General features: G+C 45.1%; 1 protein-coding gene across 13 annotated transcripts in view; it reads left to right on the forward strand.

Annotated features, from left to right (window-relative positions):
* The first annotated feature begins 4,386 nt into the window (after positions 1–4,386).
* Positions 4,387–14,587, forward strand: part of GPR107 (G protein-coupled receptor 107) — a 64,877-nt gene continuing 54,676 nt past the window's right edge. For all 13 annotated transcript variants that reach the window (XR_014829170.1, XR_014829173.1, XR_014829171.1 and 10 more), the window contains exon 1: positions 4,387–4,554. Coding sequence is in view for 4 of the 13 variants with exons in the window: in XM_084998788.1 (XP_084854914.1) it covers positions 4,414–4,554 (141 nt within the window). In the remaining 9 variants the exon portion in view is untranslated. The remainder of the gene's footprint in view (positions 4,555–14,587) is intronic.

Genomic DNA, 14,587 nt, shown 5'->3' on the forward strand with positions numbered 1-14,587 from the left:
TGGGCTTCCCCCACATCCTGAGAAATGACATTTCAAGTCAAAGAATGAAAGTGACATTTGACTTCTGAATGTATTGCCAGGCTTCAATTTGACTTCTAGTTCCGTATACGGTATTTACAAAGGTTTTTGGTTTGAAATGTCATCTCTTTTGATAAGAAAGACAAACGGGGAGTTCCCGTCGTGGCGCAGTGGTTAACGAGTCCGACTAGGAACCGTGAGGTTGTGGGTTCGGTCCCTGCCCTTGCTCAGTGGGTTAACGATCCGGCGTTGCCGTGAGCTGTGGTGTAGGTTGCAGACGTGGCTCGGATCCCGCGTTGCTGTGGCTCTGGCGTAGGCCGGTGGCTACAGCTCCGATTCGACCCCTAGCCTGGGAACCTCCATATGCCGAGGGAGCAGCCCAAGAAATGGCAAAAAGACAAAAAAAAAAAAAAAAAGAAAGACAAACGGCAATCATAACTGGAGAATATTAACCCAATGATCACTTTCAGTATTTCCGGAAATTTCTAACTCATGCCAAATAGTATTAATCACACTAAGTTCAAACTACAAATTCTGCTACTAGTGGCAACCTTTGGCAGATCTTGCAAAGCTAGGGGAAATGGAAAGAAAAGGCACTTGACCAAGAGCATAAGGCTGAAAGTCAGGTTTAGGAGAGTCTTTCCAGCCCCTCCAGGCCTTTTCAGTCAATACCTTAAAGTTTTTTTTTGTTTTGCTTTTGTCTTTTTGCCATTTCTTGGGTCACTCCCACGGCATATGGAGGTTCCTAGGCTAGGGGTCAAACCAGAGCTGTAGCCGCCGGTCTACACCAGAGCCACAGCAACTCAGGATCATAGCTGTGTCTGCGACCTACACCACAGCTCATGGCAACACTGGATCCTTAACCCACTGAGTGAGGCCAGGGATGGAACCTGCAACCTCATGGTTCCTAGTCGGATTCGCTAACCACTGAGCCACGACGGGAACTCCAATACCTTAAAGTTTAATGCCTCTTTGAAAATGTTGCCAGGGACAGGCAGGCCTAACTTGTTCTGTTACTCAACTTGTCTGTTCCCTGTTACAGTATTATGATTATGCAAATAATCTTTTCTTGAAACTCTGAAATCATGTGCTTAAATATAATTGCCAAGATAGCAGTTTTCACAAAATTTGAGAAGTAACTATCTAAAAAAAATGTCACTTTAGGTCTTTGCGATTAATGTTCCCTTTCTTACTTCTCTCAAATCCAAACTAAGGACTAACACATTATGGTTCTCAAATATCTGAAGAAGCTATTCCTCATAAACTTCTGTACCGACGGTGTTGGCATATGACCCGGTGAAAGTCACATGATAATTCCCAAGGGAAATGAATGAAGGAATAAGAACCCAGCTTTGAACCCTTGTAAAACCGCTTTCCAGAGACTAAAGGATAAAGAGGGTCTATAAACTAGCTAAACATCTCATCAATTTTATATTTTTAAATAAAGTTAAGATCCCACCTGATTTTTCTGTTTTTAGAAGACTTGTATATACAATTCACAACCAGAGATTTTTAAAAATGTACCTCACTTTAAAAGGTACAATAATACTCCAAAAAATTACAAACTGCCTTTAAAAATGAAACTGCACTTGAAAATTCCCATTCTTTTTAACAACTAGTTTCATACGGAAGTGAAAATCAGCTGTCTTTGGTATTTCCTCTTGACACCTAAAAGAAAGTATCAATTGTTTTATATGTCTGCTATGTTCTTTCTTTCTTTTTTGGCCAGTCCTGAGGCATGTGGAAGTTCCCAGGCCCGGGATCAAACCTGTGCCACAGTGACCTGAGCCACAGCAGTGGCAATGCTGGATCCTTAACCACTAGACCATGAGGGAACTCCTACTATGTTCTTTTGTTTGTCTGTCTTTTTTTTTTTTTAGGGCCACAACCATGGCATGTGGAGGTTCCCAGGCAAGGGGTCTAATCGGAGATGCTGCTGCCAGCCTTCGCCACAGCCACAGCCACAGGGGATCCGAGCCTCGTCGGCAACCTACACCCCAGCTCACGGCATCGCCGGATCCTTAACCCACTGATCAAGGCCAGGGACTGAACCCACGTCCTCATGGATACTAGTTGGGTTTGTTACCACCACTGAGCCATAACGGGAACTTCGAAATTAACTTTTTATAACAGTTGCTGGGCAGAGACTAAGAGCTAGGCTTGGTGGGTGGGGCTGGATGGGAGGTCCCTCTGGGTCATTTATAAATGAGCAGGCCATCCCTGAATACATTAATGCATCTAAACAAGTCTCATCTTTAAAAAGGAACAAAAATGTAGACCTTACCAAGATTTTGTGATCTGAAATGAGATAATGTATACATCAAAGTACTTAGCAGCATATTTGGCAAATTTAATTGCTCAATAAATAAATTAACTATTATCTCTTTTGTGGATTTCCAAAACAGAAAGTTTCTTGTTCTCCGTTTCTTCATCTGTAAAGTGAGGTACTAAGATCAAATGACAATTCTGTTCAAAGAAGTAAGATTCATAATAGATGGCTGAAGATCAGAGGTTGGAGAAAGAATCCACCAATTAGTAAATATTGCCTTTCTAACTTCCTGGCGATACCTTAGTCTTCTACCTTTGTCCTTGCAGAGGGTGTGACAGAAACCACTGGTTTTTGATTCAAGGGGAAAATTCATAGATTCATGACTTTTACTAAGGTTGTATCCAACTAAAAGGTCTAGAAATTTTTTTTTTTTTTTTTTCAGCCACACCTGTGGTATGTGGAAGTTCCCAGAGGAATTGCAGCTGCCGGCCTAAGCCACAGCCAGAGCAACACCAGATCTTAGCTGCATCTGCAACCTAAGCTGCAGCTTGGGGTAGGGTCCTGGAAACTTAACCCACTGAGCAAGGCCAGGGATGGAACCCACATCCTCATGGATACTCTGCCGGGTTCTTAACCCACTGAGGCACAGTAGGAACGCCACCTCCTCTATTCTTTACTTGCCCAACTGATTTTTTTTAACCTGAATATAGCACTTTATCTCCATTAAAATGTATCATAGTAATTCCAGGTCCTAGTTCCAGTTAAAAACTTTAAAATCTGATTCAGTCATTAAACACTTTAGTATACCGATAATCATTCAGTATCGTGATTCCTGGTGTTTCTTTTTTCTTTTTTTAATAATGATTTCAGTTTTTCCATTATAGCTGATTTCCTGGTGGTTTTTATTTTATCCTCTTTTGCTTAAATGACTTCACACAAAGAGCATGCATTACTTGCAGTGGTGTGTGTGGCAAGCTAAAAAAAGAACCTAAACAAATAAATAAACCTAGCTAGTCTACTGGCAATTTTAATAAAAGTGTTCTATAACTTCTTGGTAAAAAATATAGTGAGTTGGAGGGAACCAACTACTGAATCCTATTAAAAATCGTCCTCCAGGAGTTCCCATCGTTGCGCAGCAGTTAACGAATCCGACTAGGAATCATGAGGTTGCAGGTTCGGTCCCTGCCCTTGTTCAGTGGGTTAACGATCCGGCGTTGCCGTGAGCTGTGGTGTAGGTTGCAGACGTGGCTTGGATCCCACGTTGCTGTGGCTCTGGCGTAGGCCGGCGGCTACAGCTCCGATTCGACCCCTAGCCTGGGAACCTCCATAGGCCGCGGGAGCGGCCCAAAGAAATAGCAAAAAGACAAAAAAAAAAAAAAAATCGTCCTCCAAATTCCAAAGATTAGAAACAAAGGATGAAATAGCATGAAGCACTATAACACAGTATTTAGCAGCTCCCATGAAATTCCCTGTTCAACCTGAACAAATGACTTAATTTCTCAAGAGTTTCAGTTTGCTTATCGGTAAAGTGGGGATAATGCTCATTATCTCCCATCTCATCAGACTGTTCCAAGTTTAAATGCACACGACAGGCCTAACAAGTGCCTGATGAGGGCGCAATAAATTCCTATCACAATCACTTAGTCTGAAATTTTAGTGTGACGTGCCTCAGAAAACCCAAAAGACCTATGACAAGTCATGCTGTTCGAGGAGTCAGTCCCATCGATAGCTAGGCAACTTGGAGGCATCCCCACCCTTGGAGAGCCGGGTCCCTCCGCGGGCCCAGTAGCGCAGATCCACCACCGCTTTCAAAGCTCCCCTGGGCGGAGAGGAGGCCTGAGCTGGTCCCGCCCAGCGACCGTTGCCATGGCAACCGGCACACCCTCCCCACCGGGTGTGCAACGTCTTCGGGCTAAACCAAAAGTCTGCACAGGAGAGGCCAACTGAACGGCCCCCGAAATGGCCAGCTCAGGCCTATCAGCGACTTCCTGGGCCAAACACTCCACGAAGAAGGTCTTGGTCCCCGTCTCCGGCAGCTGAACTCCTCTTCCCGGCTTCCGGCGGCCGCCGACCTTTAACCCCGGAAGTGGGCGGGAGAGGAAGCGACTGGTGATGCTGGAACAAACATGGCTGCCCCGGCGCCCGTCGGCCTCTCGGGCTCACGCAGTCCTCTGCTGGCCGCCGGACTTCGGCTGCTCCCGCTGCTGGGGCTGCTGCAGCTGCTGGCCGAGCCCGGCCTGGGCCGCGTCCACCACCTGGCGCTCAAGGTAAGGCCCACCGCGGCCGGGCAGGACCGGGACCGGGGGGCGGAGGCCGCGGCCGCTCCGGGACTGGGGGCGACTTGCGCTCAAGGTAAGGCCCACCGCGGCCGGGCAGGACCGGGACGGGGGGGCGGAGGCCGCGGCCGCTCCGGGACTGGGGGCGACTTGGGCCCAGGCGAGAGGGGCTGTGGACTCTTGGGCCCCCGCCCTCCCGGCGCGGCTTCCCTCGGAGAGGCGTCTGTTGGGAACTGTGGGAATGTTGGGAGTCCTCCGTCTGTCTGGAAGTGGCAGGAAGATTCGAACTGAGTGTGGGGAAGGGGCTGAACTGCGGCGTAACCCTAAAGGACTCAGGAGGCCGCGCTTGTAATCCTTGCTGGCTTCCCTAGCTTCCTTTCGAAGGCAGCCAGTCCTTCCTCGTCACTTCCAACTTTCATCCCCGACTTGGATTGTCCGCGGTCTCCACTTGTCCGTCCCCTTGAGCCTGGTCGTTGGAAGGTACGCCGAACCTTTGCCTCAGTTTCCCAGTTGGGCTTCGTGTTCTCTCTGGACTGCTCAAAGCTGGAATCTCCGGGAGGAATTCAGATTTCGCTTGAAAGACGAGACCAGGAATTTAAAACCAGCGTTAAAAATATGTTTCTAATTAGAGGCTCTGCCTTTTTACCCCTCTCTCTCCTGTGTCTAGGGAAGAGATTTATGACAGGCCTAGGATGATCCCTTGGATCTTGCTTTTTAACTCAAAACGTGCCCCCAGGCGATTCAGCAGGTTATGATATCTGGAGAATGGAAGAATAAATCATTATGATCCAAAGCCTTGTACATTATTTTCATAATAGACAGTTTTCTTAGAAGTGTGGTATTGTAGAAAGTTTGTCTTATTAAGACTCATTTCTTTAACAAAGCATTATATTTTGTGAATGTACAGTTTAAAGAATACATAATCGGGAATAAAAAGCCTGGCCAGACCCATGTTCCATACTTTGGGTATCAGTTGTTTGTAAATACAAATTATCCTGATTAATATGATTCTCAGAGTTCCCTGGTGGCTCAGTGGGTTAAGGATCTGTCATTGTCATTGCTGTGGCTGGAGTGGCTGCTGTGGCACGCGTTGGATCCCTGGGCCTAGAACTTTAGCATGCCACCGGCTTGGCAAAAAAAAAAAAAAAAAGATTCTCAACTGCCTGTAGAACGTGAACTCCTGCATTCTTTTCTTGGCTTTTTAGGGCTGAGCCTGCCTGAAGCATATGGAAGTTTTCAGGCTAGGAGTCAAATCAGAGCTACAGCTGCTGGCCTGCGCCACAGCATCTTAGGATCCCAGCTGTGTCTGCGACCTACACCACAGATCACGGCAAGGCCAGATCCCCGACCCTTGAGTGAGGCCAGGGATCAAACACGCATCCTCGTGGATACTAGTTGGATTCATTTCCACTGCACTACGACAGGAACTCCCCCTGAATTCTTTTTTAAATTAGAAACAAGTCCATTCATTTTTATTCACTTTTCTTGTTCCATGCTACATTTTCTTTTCTTTCTTCTTTTTTTCCTTTTGTCTTTTAGGGCTGCACTGGCAGCATATGGAGGTTCCCAGGCTAGGGGTTGAATCAGAGCTATAGCTGCCAGCCTACACCAGAGCCATAGAAATGCCAGATCCAAGCCGAGTCTGCGACCTACACCACAGCTCACAGCAACACCAGATCCTTAACCCACTGAGCTAGGCCAGGAACCGAATCCGCAACCTTGTGGTTCCTAGTCAGATTCGTTTCTGCTGAGCCACAATGGGAACTCCTTGTTTTATTTTTTTGGCCATGCCCACAGCAGAACTCCCCCATGCTACATTTTCTATCATTCTCGTTTTCTCAGTTCCAAATTTTTTCTCTTTTGTTCTTTCTTTAGATTCTTTAATTTTTTGAAATGGTTGTATTAAGGCATAGTTTACATATATTAAAATTCACCCATTTTAGGAGTTACCTGGTGGTGCATCTGGTTAAGGATCTGGTGTTGTCACTGCGTGGCTTGGGTACTACTGTGATGCAGGTTCAATCCCTGGCTAAGAACTTTTGCACGCCTTGGGTGAGGCCAGAAAGAAACCAAAAAAAAAAACCAAATAGAAAAAAATTTTTTTAAGGAGCTCCCATTGTGGCTCAGTGGCAACGAACCCGACTAGTATCCGTGAAGACTTGGGTTCAGTCCCTGGCCCTGCTCAGTGGGTTAAAGACACAGCGTTGCCCTGAGCTGTGGTGTAGGTTGCAAATGTGACTTGGATCTGGCGTGGCTGTGGTGTAGGCTGGCAGCTGAATTTCTGATTCAACCCCTAGCCTGGGAACTTAACATATGCCTCCCCAAAAGGACCAAAAACAAAAAACAAAAAAAATTTTAAATCAGAATCTAAATATTGTCCTCACAATATGATTGGTAAGTATTCTTAAGTCTCATGACTTAGGGGTTCTCACTCCTCCCTTCCACTCCCCACCCCCACCCCCCTGACTAAATTTTGCTGATTATTTCCCTGCATGCAGTATAGTTTAGTATGTTCATCTGCTTTCCTTCCTATGTGCCCTAGATATGCTGGAGTGTGTGTATGTTTTAAGAAAAGCTAGAAATTCAGCGCTTTCATTTGAAATTAGCTGGCAACTAAGTCAAATATAAAAACAAAAACTCACACCAGTCAGAATGGCCATCATTAATAAGTTCACAAATAACAAATGCTGAAGGGGTGTGAGAAAAGGGAACCCTCCTGCACTGTTGGTGGGAATGGAAGCTGGTACAACCACTATGGAGAACAGTATGGAGGTACCTTAGAAAACCATACATAGAACTACCATGTGACCCAGCAGTCCCACTCTTGGGCATGTATCCAGACTAAACTTTCCTTGAAAAAGACACATGCACCCACATGTTCATTGCAGCACTATTCACAATAGCCAAGACATGGAAACAACCCAAATGTCCATCGACAGATGATTGGATTAGGAAGATGTCACACACACACACACAATGGACTACTACTAAACCATGAAAAAGAATGAAATAATGCCATTTGCAGCAACATGGATGGAACTAGAGACTCATACTGAGTGAAGTAAGTCAGAAAGAGAAAGACAAATACCATATGATATCACTTATATCTGGAATCTAATATATGGCACAAATGAACCTTTTCATGGACTTGGAGAATAGACTTGTGGTTGCCAAGGTGTAGGGGGAGGGAGTGGGATGGATGGGGTGCTTGGGGTTAATAGATGCAGACTCTTGCCTTTGGAATGGATTAGCAATGAGATCCTGCTATGAAGCACTGGGAACTATGTCTGGTCACTTATGAAGGAGCATGATAATGTGAGAAAAAAGAATGTATATGTGTATGTGTAACTGGGTCACCCTGCTGTACAGGAGAAAATTGACAGAACACGGTAAACCAGCTATGATGGAAAAAAATTAAAATCATCATGTAAAAACAACAAAGAGACAAACAAAAAGCATCCACTAAAAAAAGTAAATAAATAAAAACAAAAACAACATACAGTGGTTGCCAAATATAACACATTTGTGGGCTGTTACGGTCAGTGGACTACCACTTGGGGAGCTGTTTGAAGGAAGTGACTAAGGGAGTTCCTATGTTAAGGATCCAGCGTCACTGCAGCTGCTTGGATTGCTGCTGTGGTGTGGGTTTGATCCCTGGCCTGGGAACTTCCTCATGCCTCGGATGAAGCCAAAAATAAAGAATTGGTTAGGTAAGTGACTGTTAGCTAGCTCAGTTAATGTTACGGTATTTACTGAAATTCAGTTTGGGAGTTCCCATCATGGCGCAGCGGAAATGAATCCGACTAGGAACCTTGAGGTTGCGGGTTCAATCCCTGGCCTTGTTCAGTGGGTTAAGGATCCAGTGTTGCAGTGAGCTGTGGTGTAGGTCACAGATGTGGCTCAGATCCCACGTTGCTGTGGCTGTGACATAGGCCAGTGGCTATGGCTCTGATTGGACCCCTAGCCTGGGAACCTCCATATGCCGAGGGTTCAGCCCTAGAAAAGGCAAAAAGACAAAAAAACAAAAAAAAAATTTCAGTTTGTGAGAGAAACTAAAGCATCATTACTCCACTTGCTTTATATTTGAAAGTGGTTTAAAATGTGAAGTTGCTGGGGAACATAAAAGATTTCTTTTTTTTTTTTTAATTTTTAATTTTTAGGGTTTCTTTTGGTGGTGGCGGGGTTGGCCATCGTGTCCTTAACCTGCTGTGCCACCAAGGAACTCCTCCTGTGTTCTAATTAGTGAAAAGAGCAGGATTGTCAGTGTAAAACAATCTTTTAAAGTAAGGGAAAAATGGAGAAACTACACCAAAATAGTAGTTGTCTTTAGCAATTATGGGAATGTTTTTTTTTTTCTTTCAGGGCCACACCCATAGCATGTGGAAGTTCCCAGGCTAGGGGTCTAATCGGAGCTGTAGCCGCCAGCCTACACCACAGCCATAGTAACGCCAGATCCAAGCTGCGTCTGCGACCTCCACAGCTCACAGCAACGCCGGATCCTTAACCCACTAATCGATGCCAGGGATCAAACTTGTGTCCTCATGGATCCTAGTCAGATTCGTTTCCGCTGAGCCACGATAGGAGCTCCGTGTTTTTTTTCTTCTTTCATCTCTAGATCTGACCTTTGTTCTGGTCACCGGGCAGGTATATCCAATTTCTTAACCCCCATTTGTGCTTAGATGTCTCCTAAGCACCTCTGTATGTCAGAAACCAGCCCGTCCTCCGGCTCCCTTCACCTTCAACCTATATGTACTCTTTCTTCAGTTTTTCTTTTCTCAGTAACTGGGACCACCAGCTGCTCATGTTCTCAAGTCAGAAATCTTTTATTCTTCTCATCACCACGCTCCGTAGCTGTGTGCTGTAAATAAACAGCTCTCCAGTCCACTCACTGCTGTCATCACCACTGTGACTGTTTGGTCTAAGCCATCCTTGCAGCTTTATTTTTTTTCCCCACTCTTTAAGGCTACCCTCCCAGCATTTGGAGGTTCCCAGGCTAGGGGCTGAATTGGAGCTACAGCTGCCGGCCTATGCCACAGCCACAGCAACACAGGATCTGAGCCACGTCTGCAACCTACACCACAACTCATGGCAACGCCAGATCCTTAACCCACTGAGCAAGGCCAGGGGTCCAAGCCGCAACCTCATGGTTCCTGGTTGGATTCGTTTCTGCTGCGCCACAATGGGAACTCCTTTTTTTTCCTCCTTTTTCTTTTTTTTCTTCTAGCTCTTGAAGCAGGGTGGCCTCCTCATACCTGGTGTCCTGGCATCACTGCAGTGTATGTTTTGTTTTGTGTCTGGAATAATCTTCCTCAAAGCCAAACCCAGTCCTGTCACTCTGCTTTGAAACCCATCAGCAGCACCCAGTTCTCCTTGGGCTGGGGGTACTCAAAACCCTGAGACTCCTAGTCGTCCTTTGAGCCAGTCTCCTCTCTAGTCTCATTGCCCTTCCTTTCTTTTCTTTTTTTCTTTTTTCTTTTTGTCTTTTTAGGACCACATCTGTAGCATATGGACATTCCAGGCTAGGGGTTGAATCAGAGCTGTAGCTGCTGGCCTGCACCCCAGCCACGCCGGATCCAAGCCTCATCTGCCACCTACGCTACAGCTCATGGCAGTGCTGTATCCCCAACCCACTGAGCGAGGCCACGGATTGAACCTGCATCCTCATGGATACTAGTCAGGTTCATTACTGCTGAGCCATCACAGGAACTCCTCCTCCAGTCATTTCTATGTCCTAGGATCGCCCATCTGGATATGTATCTCTCTCTCCTCGATCCCCATGCAGATAATGCATAAGATATGTACAGGGAGCCATAGCAAATGGTTGGGAATTACCTGAATGCTCAGGTAATGCATTGGGGAAGTGGATGTATCCTGATGTACGTGTGGTGGAATACACGCTGATGAAGTGAGGAATTAGAGTGTGTTCAATGTGTCAACACAGATGGGGCCTCAGAGAATACAGTGTTGTCTGAGAATACAAGTTGCTAGAAGTATGCATTGTGACAGTTTATCCAGATTTTTTTTTTCTTTTCTTTTTTTAGGGCTGCACCCGAGGCCTGGGGAGGTTCCCAGGCTAGGGGTGGAATTGGAGCTGTAGCTGCTGGCCTGCACCACAGCCACAGAAACCAGGGATCTGAGCCACATCTGCAACCTACACCACAGCGCACAGCAACACCAGATCCGTAATCCACTGAGTGAGGCTAGGGATCGAACCTGCAGCGTCATGGTTCCTAATGGATTCGTTTCTGCTGCGCCACACCGGGAACTCCCCAAATTTTAAAAATAGAATGATGCTATATGATGTTTATGGTTATGGATATGTCTAGTGAAAACAGAGAGACACTTAGCCAGTTCATGAGCTTTGCACCTACTACCATGAAAATTTTAAGCAAGTTTTACCACTCTCAGCCTCTGTTTCCTCATCCATAAAATGAGCATGCCAGTAACGACCTCATAGTGTTGCAATGAGAGTGAATGGTGATAAAGCTCTTCCTAGCACAGTCCTGGGTTCAAGGTGAGGTGCTCGAAATCTCTGTGATCCTTGGAGAAACAGACAAAACTTACTGCTGGGTCAGTGCTGATGGAAGTGATAGGGTAGGTGTGGAAAATGTAACTGAATCTTCATTCCTCGTGTCAGGTGCTGTCATCCTTACTCTACTCGGCAACTCCTTGTCTTGCCTCCTTTTGCTTTGTCACTCTGCCACCAAGAGACTGACTTCGCTGCCCCTTACCTAGAGAGTATCTGGAGGGAGCGATGTGAGCGCTGAGGCTTCTCTCTCCTCCACTCACACCCCATCCTCAGACACTCGCAGTGGGTGGGCCGTTTGTCCCAGGGCACCCAGAACTCTGGTCCCTGTGGTGGAAGGAGAAGTTTTCTTGTTCCTGGATAGTTAGCACTGGCTGTTGGAGATTTTTTTTTCCCCCCTGTCTTTGTAGGGCCGTACCTGCGGCATATGGAAGTTTTCAGGCTCGGGGTCGAATCAGAGCTGCAGCTGCTGGCCTACACCACAGACACAGCAACCCTGGATCTGAGCTGCATCTGCGACCTCTGCCACAGCTTGTAGCAATACCAGATCCTTAACCCACTGAGCAAGGCCAGGGACTGAACCCACATCCTCGTGGATACTAGGCGGGTACTTAATCTGCTGAACCACAAAAGAAACTCTGGGGTTTGTTTTTTTTTTTTGAGACTGAGTGTCACTTCTTGGGCCTCAGCCATTAGTGATATTTTGTACATATTGGTTTATTTACTTTGAGCTAAATCAAATAAAGGTGAACGAATGATTAGAATGTATGACCTTCCTGGTCCCTTTTAATCTCAAAATTTCCATCTCTACAGTTTGTATAGTGAAATACAGTGTACGGAGTCACTTCCTTATATGTCTTATTTGATGCAGTGACATGGTAGCCTAAAGTGGACTGCTGGAGGTTAGGTTAGGTGAGGGCTGGCAAATGGTGGAACTTAAAAACAGCAACTGAGGAGTTCCCGTCTCAGCTTCGTGGGTTAAGAATACTCCCAGTATCCATGAGGATGCAGGTTCGATCCCTGGTCACTCAGTTAAGGATCCGGTGTTGCTGCAAGCTATGGCATAGACCACAGTTGTGGCTCAGATCTGGTGTCACTGTGGCTGTGGTGTAGGTCAGCAGCTACAGCTCCAATTCCACCCTTAGCCTGGGAACCTCTATATGCTGAATGTGTGTTTCCCCCCCAAATGAGTTTTTTTGGTAATTATAGTGACTTCATGGCCTTTGTTAGAAATTTAGAAAATATAAGGAATCAGTTACTACCCGTCATCCTACTGATACTAATCTTTTCATGGTTTGATGAATTACTTTCAAATTCTTTATAAATAAATAATTGTAAATATATGTGCCTTTTAATTTTTTTAAACAAATTTAGCTCTTACTGTATATAGTTTGGATTCTGCTCTTTGGAGTTAATATTTTTTCTAGCTTTATTGAGGTAGAAATTGACAAATTGTGTATTTAAAATATACAATGTGAATGTGATTTTTTGTTTTTGTTTTTGTTTTTTTTTACAATATGATGTTTTTTTGTTTTTGTTTTTTTTCTTTTTAGGGCTGCACTCCACGACATATGGAGGTTCCCAGGCTAGGGGTCGAAACGGAGCTACGGCTACCAGCCTACACCACAGCCACAGCAACGCAGGATTTGAGCTGCGTCTGTGACCTTCCTGGCAGAGCTCATGGCAACACCAGATCCTTAACCCACTGAGCGAGGCCAGGGATCGAACCCACAACCTCATGGTACCTAGTTGGATTTGTTCCCACTGGAACTCCTACAACGTGAGGTTTGATATACGTTGGGAAGTGATTACCACAGTCAAGCGCATTAGCATACACATCACCATTTGTATCTTCATGTGTGTGAGCAATTAAGATGTACTCTCTCTGCAGATTTCAAGTAAACGATACTGTAAACCGTGGTTACCACTCGGTGCAGTAGTTACTTTAGAACAAGCGTCTGAAACTTTGTACCCTTTGACCAGCATCTCTCCGTTTCTTTCCCCCAGCCCCTGGTAACCACCATTCTGCTCTCTAAGTTTAACTTTTTTAGATTCCTCATGTGAGTGAGATTGTGAGGTATTTGTCTTTCTGTGTCTGGCTTATTTCATTTAGCATAACATCTTCCAGGTTCGTCTATGCTGTCGCAAATGACAAGATATCCTTTTTTAAGACTGAAAATAGCCTACACACACACACACACACACACACACTTTTTTTTTTTTTTTTTTTGTCTTTTTGCTATTTCTTTGGGCTGCTCCCTCGGCATATGGAGGTTCCCAGGCCAGGGGTCGAATCGGAGCTGTAGCCACTGGCCTACGCCAGAGCCACAGCAACTCGGGATCCGAGCCGCGTCTGCAACCTATACCACAGCTCATGGCAATGCCAGATCCTTAACCCACTGAGCAAGGGCAGGGATCAACCCGCAATCTCATGGTTCCTAGTCAGATTCATTAACCACTGTGCCACGATGGGAACTCCCACTTTTTTTTTTTTTAATCCATTTATCTGCTGACAACTACTGAAATTCTTATTGTGGCTGTTTTGAATAGTACTGCCTTGAACATGAGATTGCAGCTATCTTTTCAAGATAGTGGTTTTGTTTCTTTTAGATAAGTACCCAGAAGTGGGATTGCTGGAGCATATAGAGTTCTAATTTTATTTTGTGAGGAAACAATACTGTTTTCCATATTGGCTGTTCCAATTCACATTCCCACCAACGGTGTTTAAAAGTTCCACTGGAATTTCCTGGTGACTCAGCAAGTTAAGGATCTGGCATTGTCACTGCTGTGGCTTGAGTCTGATCCCTGGCCTGAGAACTTCTCTATGCCTAGGGTGCAGCCAAAAAAAAAAAAAAAAAAAAGTTCCTCCAGCACCTCATCCTCCTCAACACTTGTTACCTTTTGACTTTTTGATAATCACCATTGTAACAGGTGTGAGGTGATCCTTCATTGTGGTTTTAATTTGCATTTTCCTGATGGTTAGTGATGTTGAGCAACTTTTCATATGTCCGTTGGCCATTTGTATGTCTTTTGAGAAATATCTATTCACATCCTTTGTCCATTTTTAAATCAGGTTATTCGCTGCTGTTGAGTTGTTTGAACTCCTTGTGAATTTGGGGTATTAATCCTTTAACTGATATATGGTTTGCAAATATTTTTCCTCTATCCAAAAAAATCATTGCCCAGACCATTGCTAAGAAGCTTTTTTTCCTGTGTTTTCTTGTAGTAGCTTTATAGTTTCAGATCTTACATTTAAGTCTTTAATCCATTTTATTTACTGATTTCAGCCATGCCTGAGGCATGCGGAAGTTTCCAGGCCAGGGATTGAACCTGCATCACACCAGTCACCAGAGTCACAGCAGTGATGATGCTGGATACTTAACCTACTGAGCCACCAGTGAATTCCTTAGTACATTTTACATTTATTTTTATATATGGTATGAGAAAAGGATCTTGTTTCATTCTTCTGCATGTGACTGTCCAGTTTTCCCAATATCA

This window comes from Sus scrofa, chromosome 1 (assembly GCF_054392235.1).
Source record: "Sus scrofa isolate SSC_HxYL_T2T_F1_AM1 chromosome 1, Sscrofa_HxYL_maternal_Yorkshire_Landrace_v2.0, whole genome shotgun sequence".
NCBI classification, from domain to species: domain Eukaryota; kingdom Metazoa; phylum Chordata; class Mammalia; order Artiodactyla; family Suidae; genus Sus; species Sus scrofa.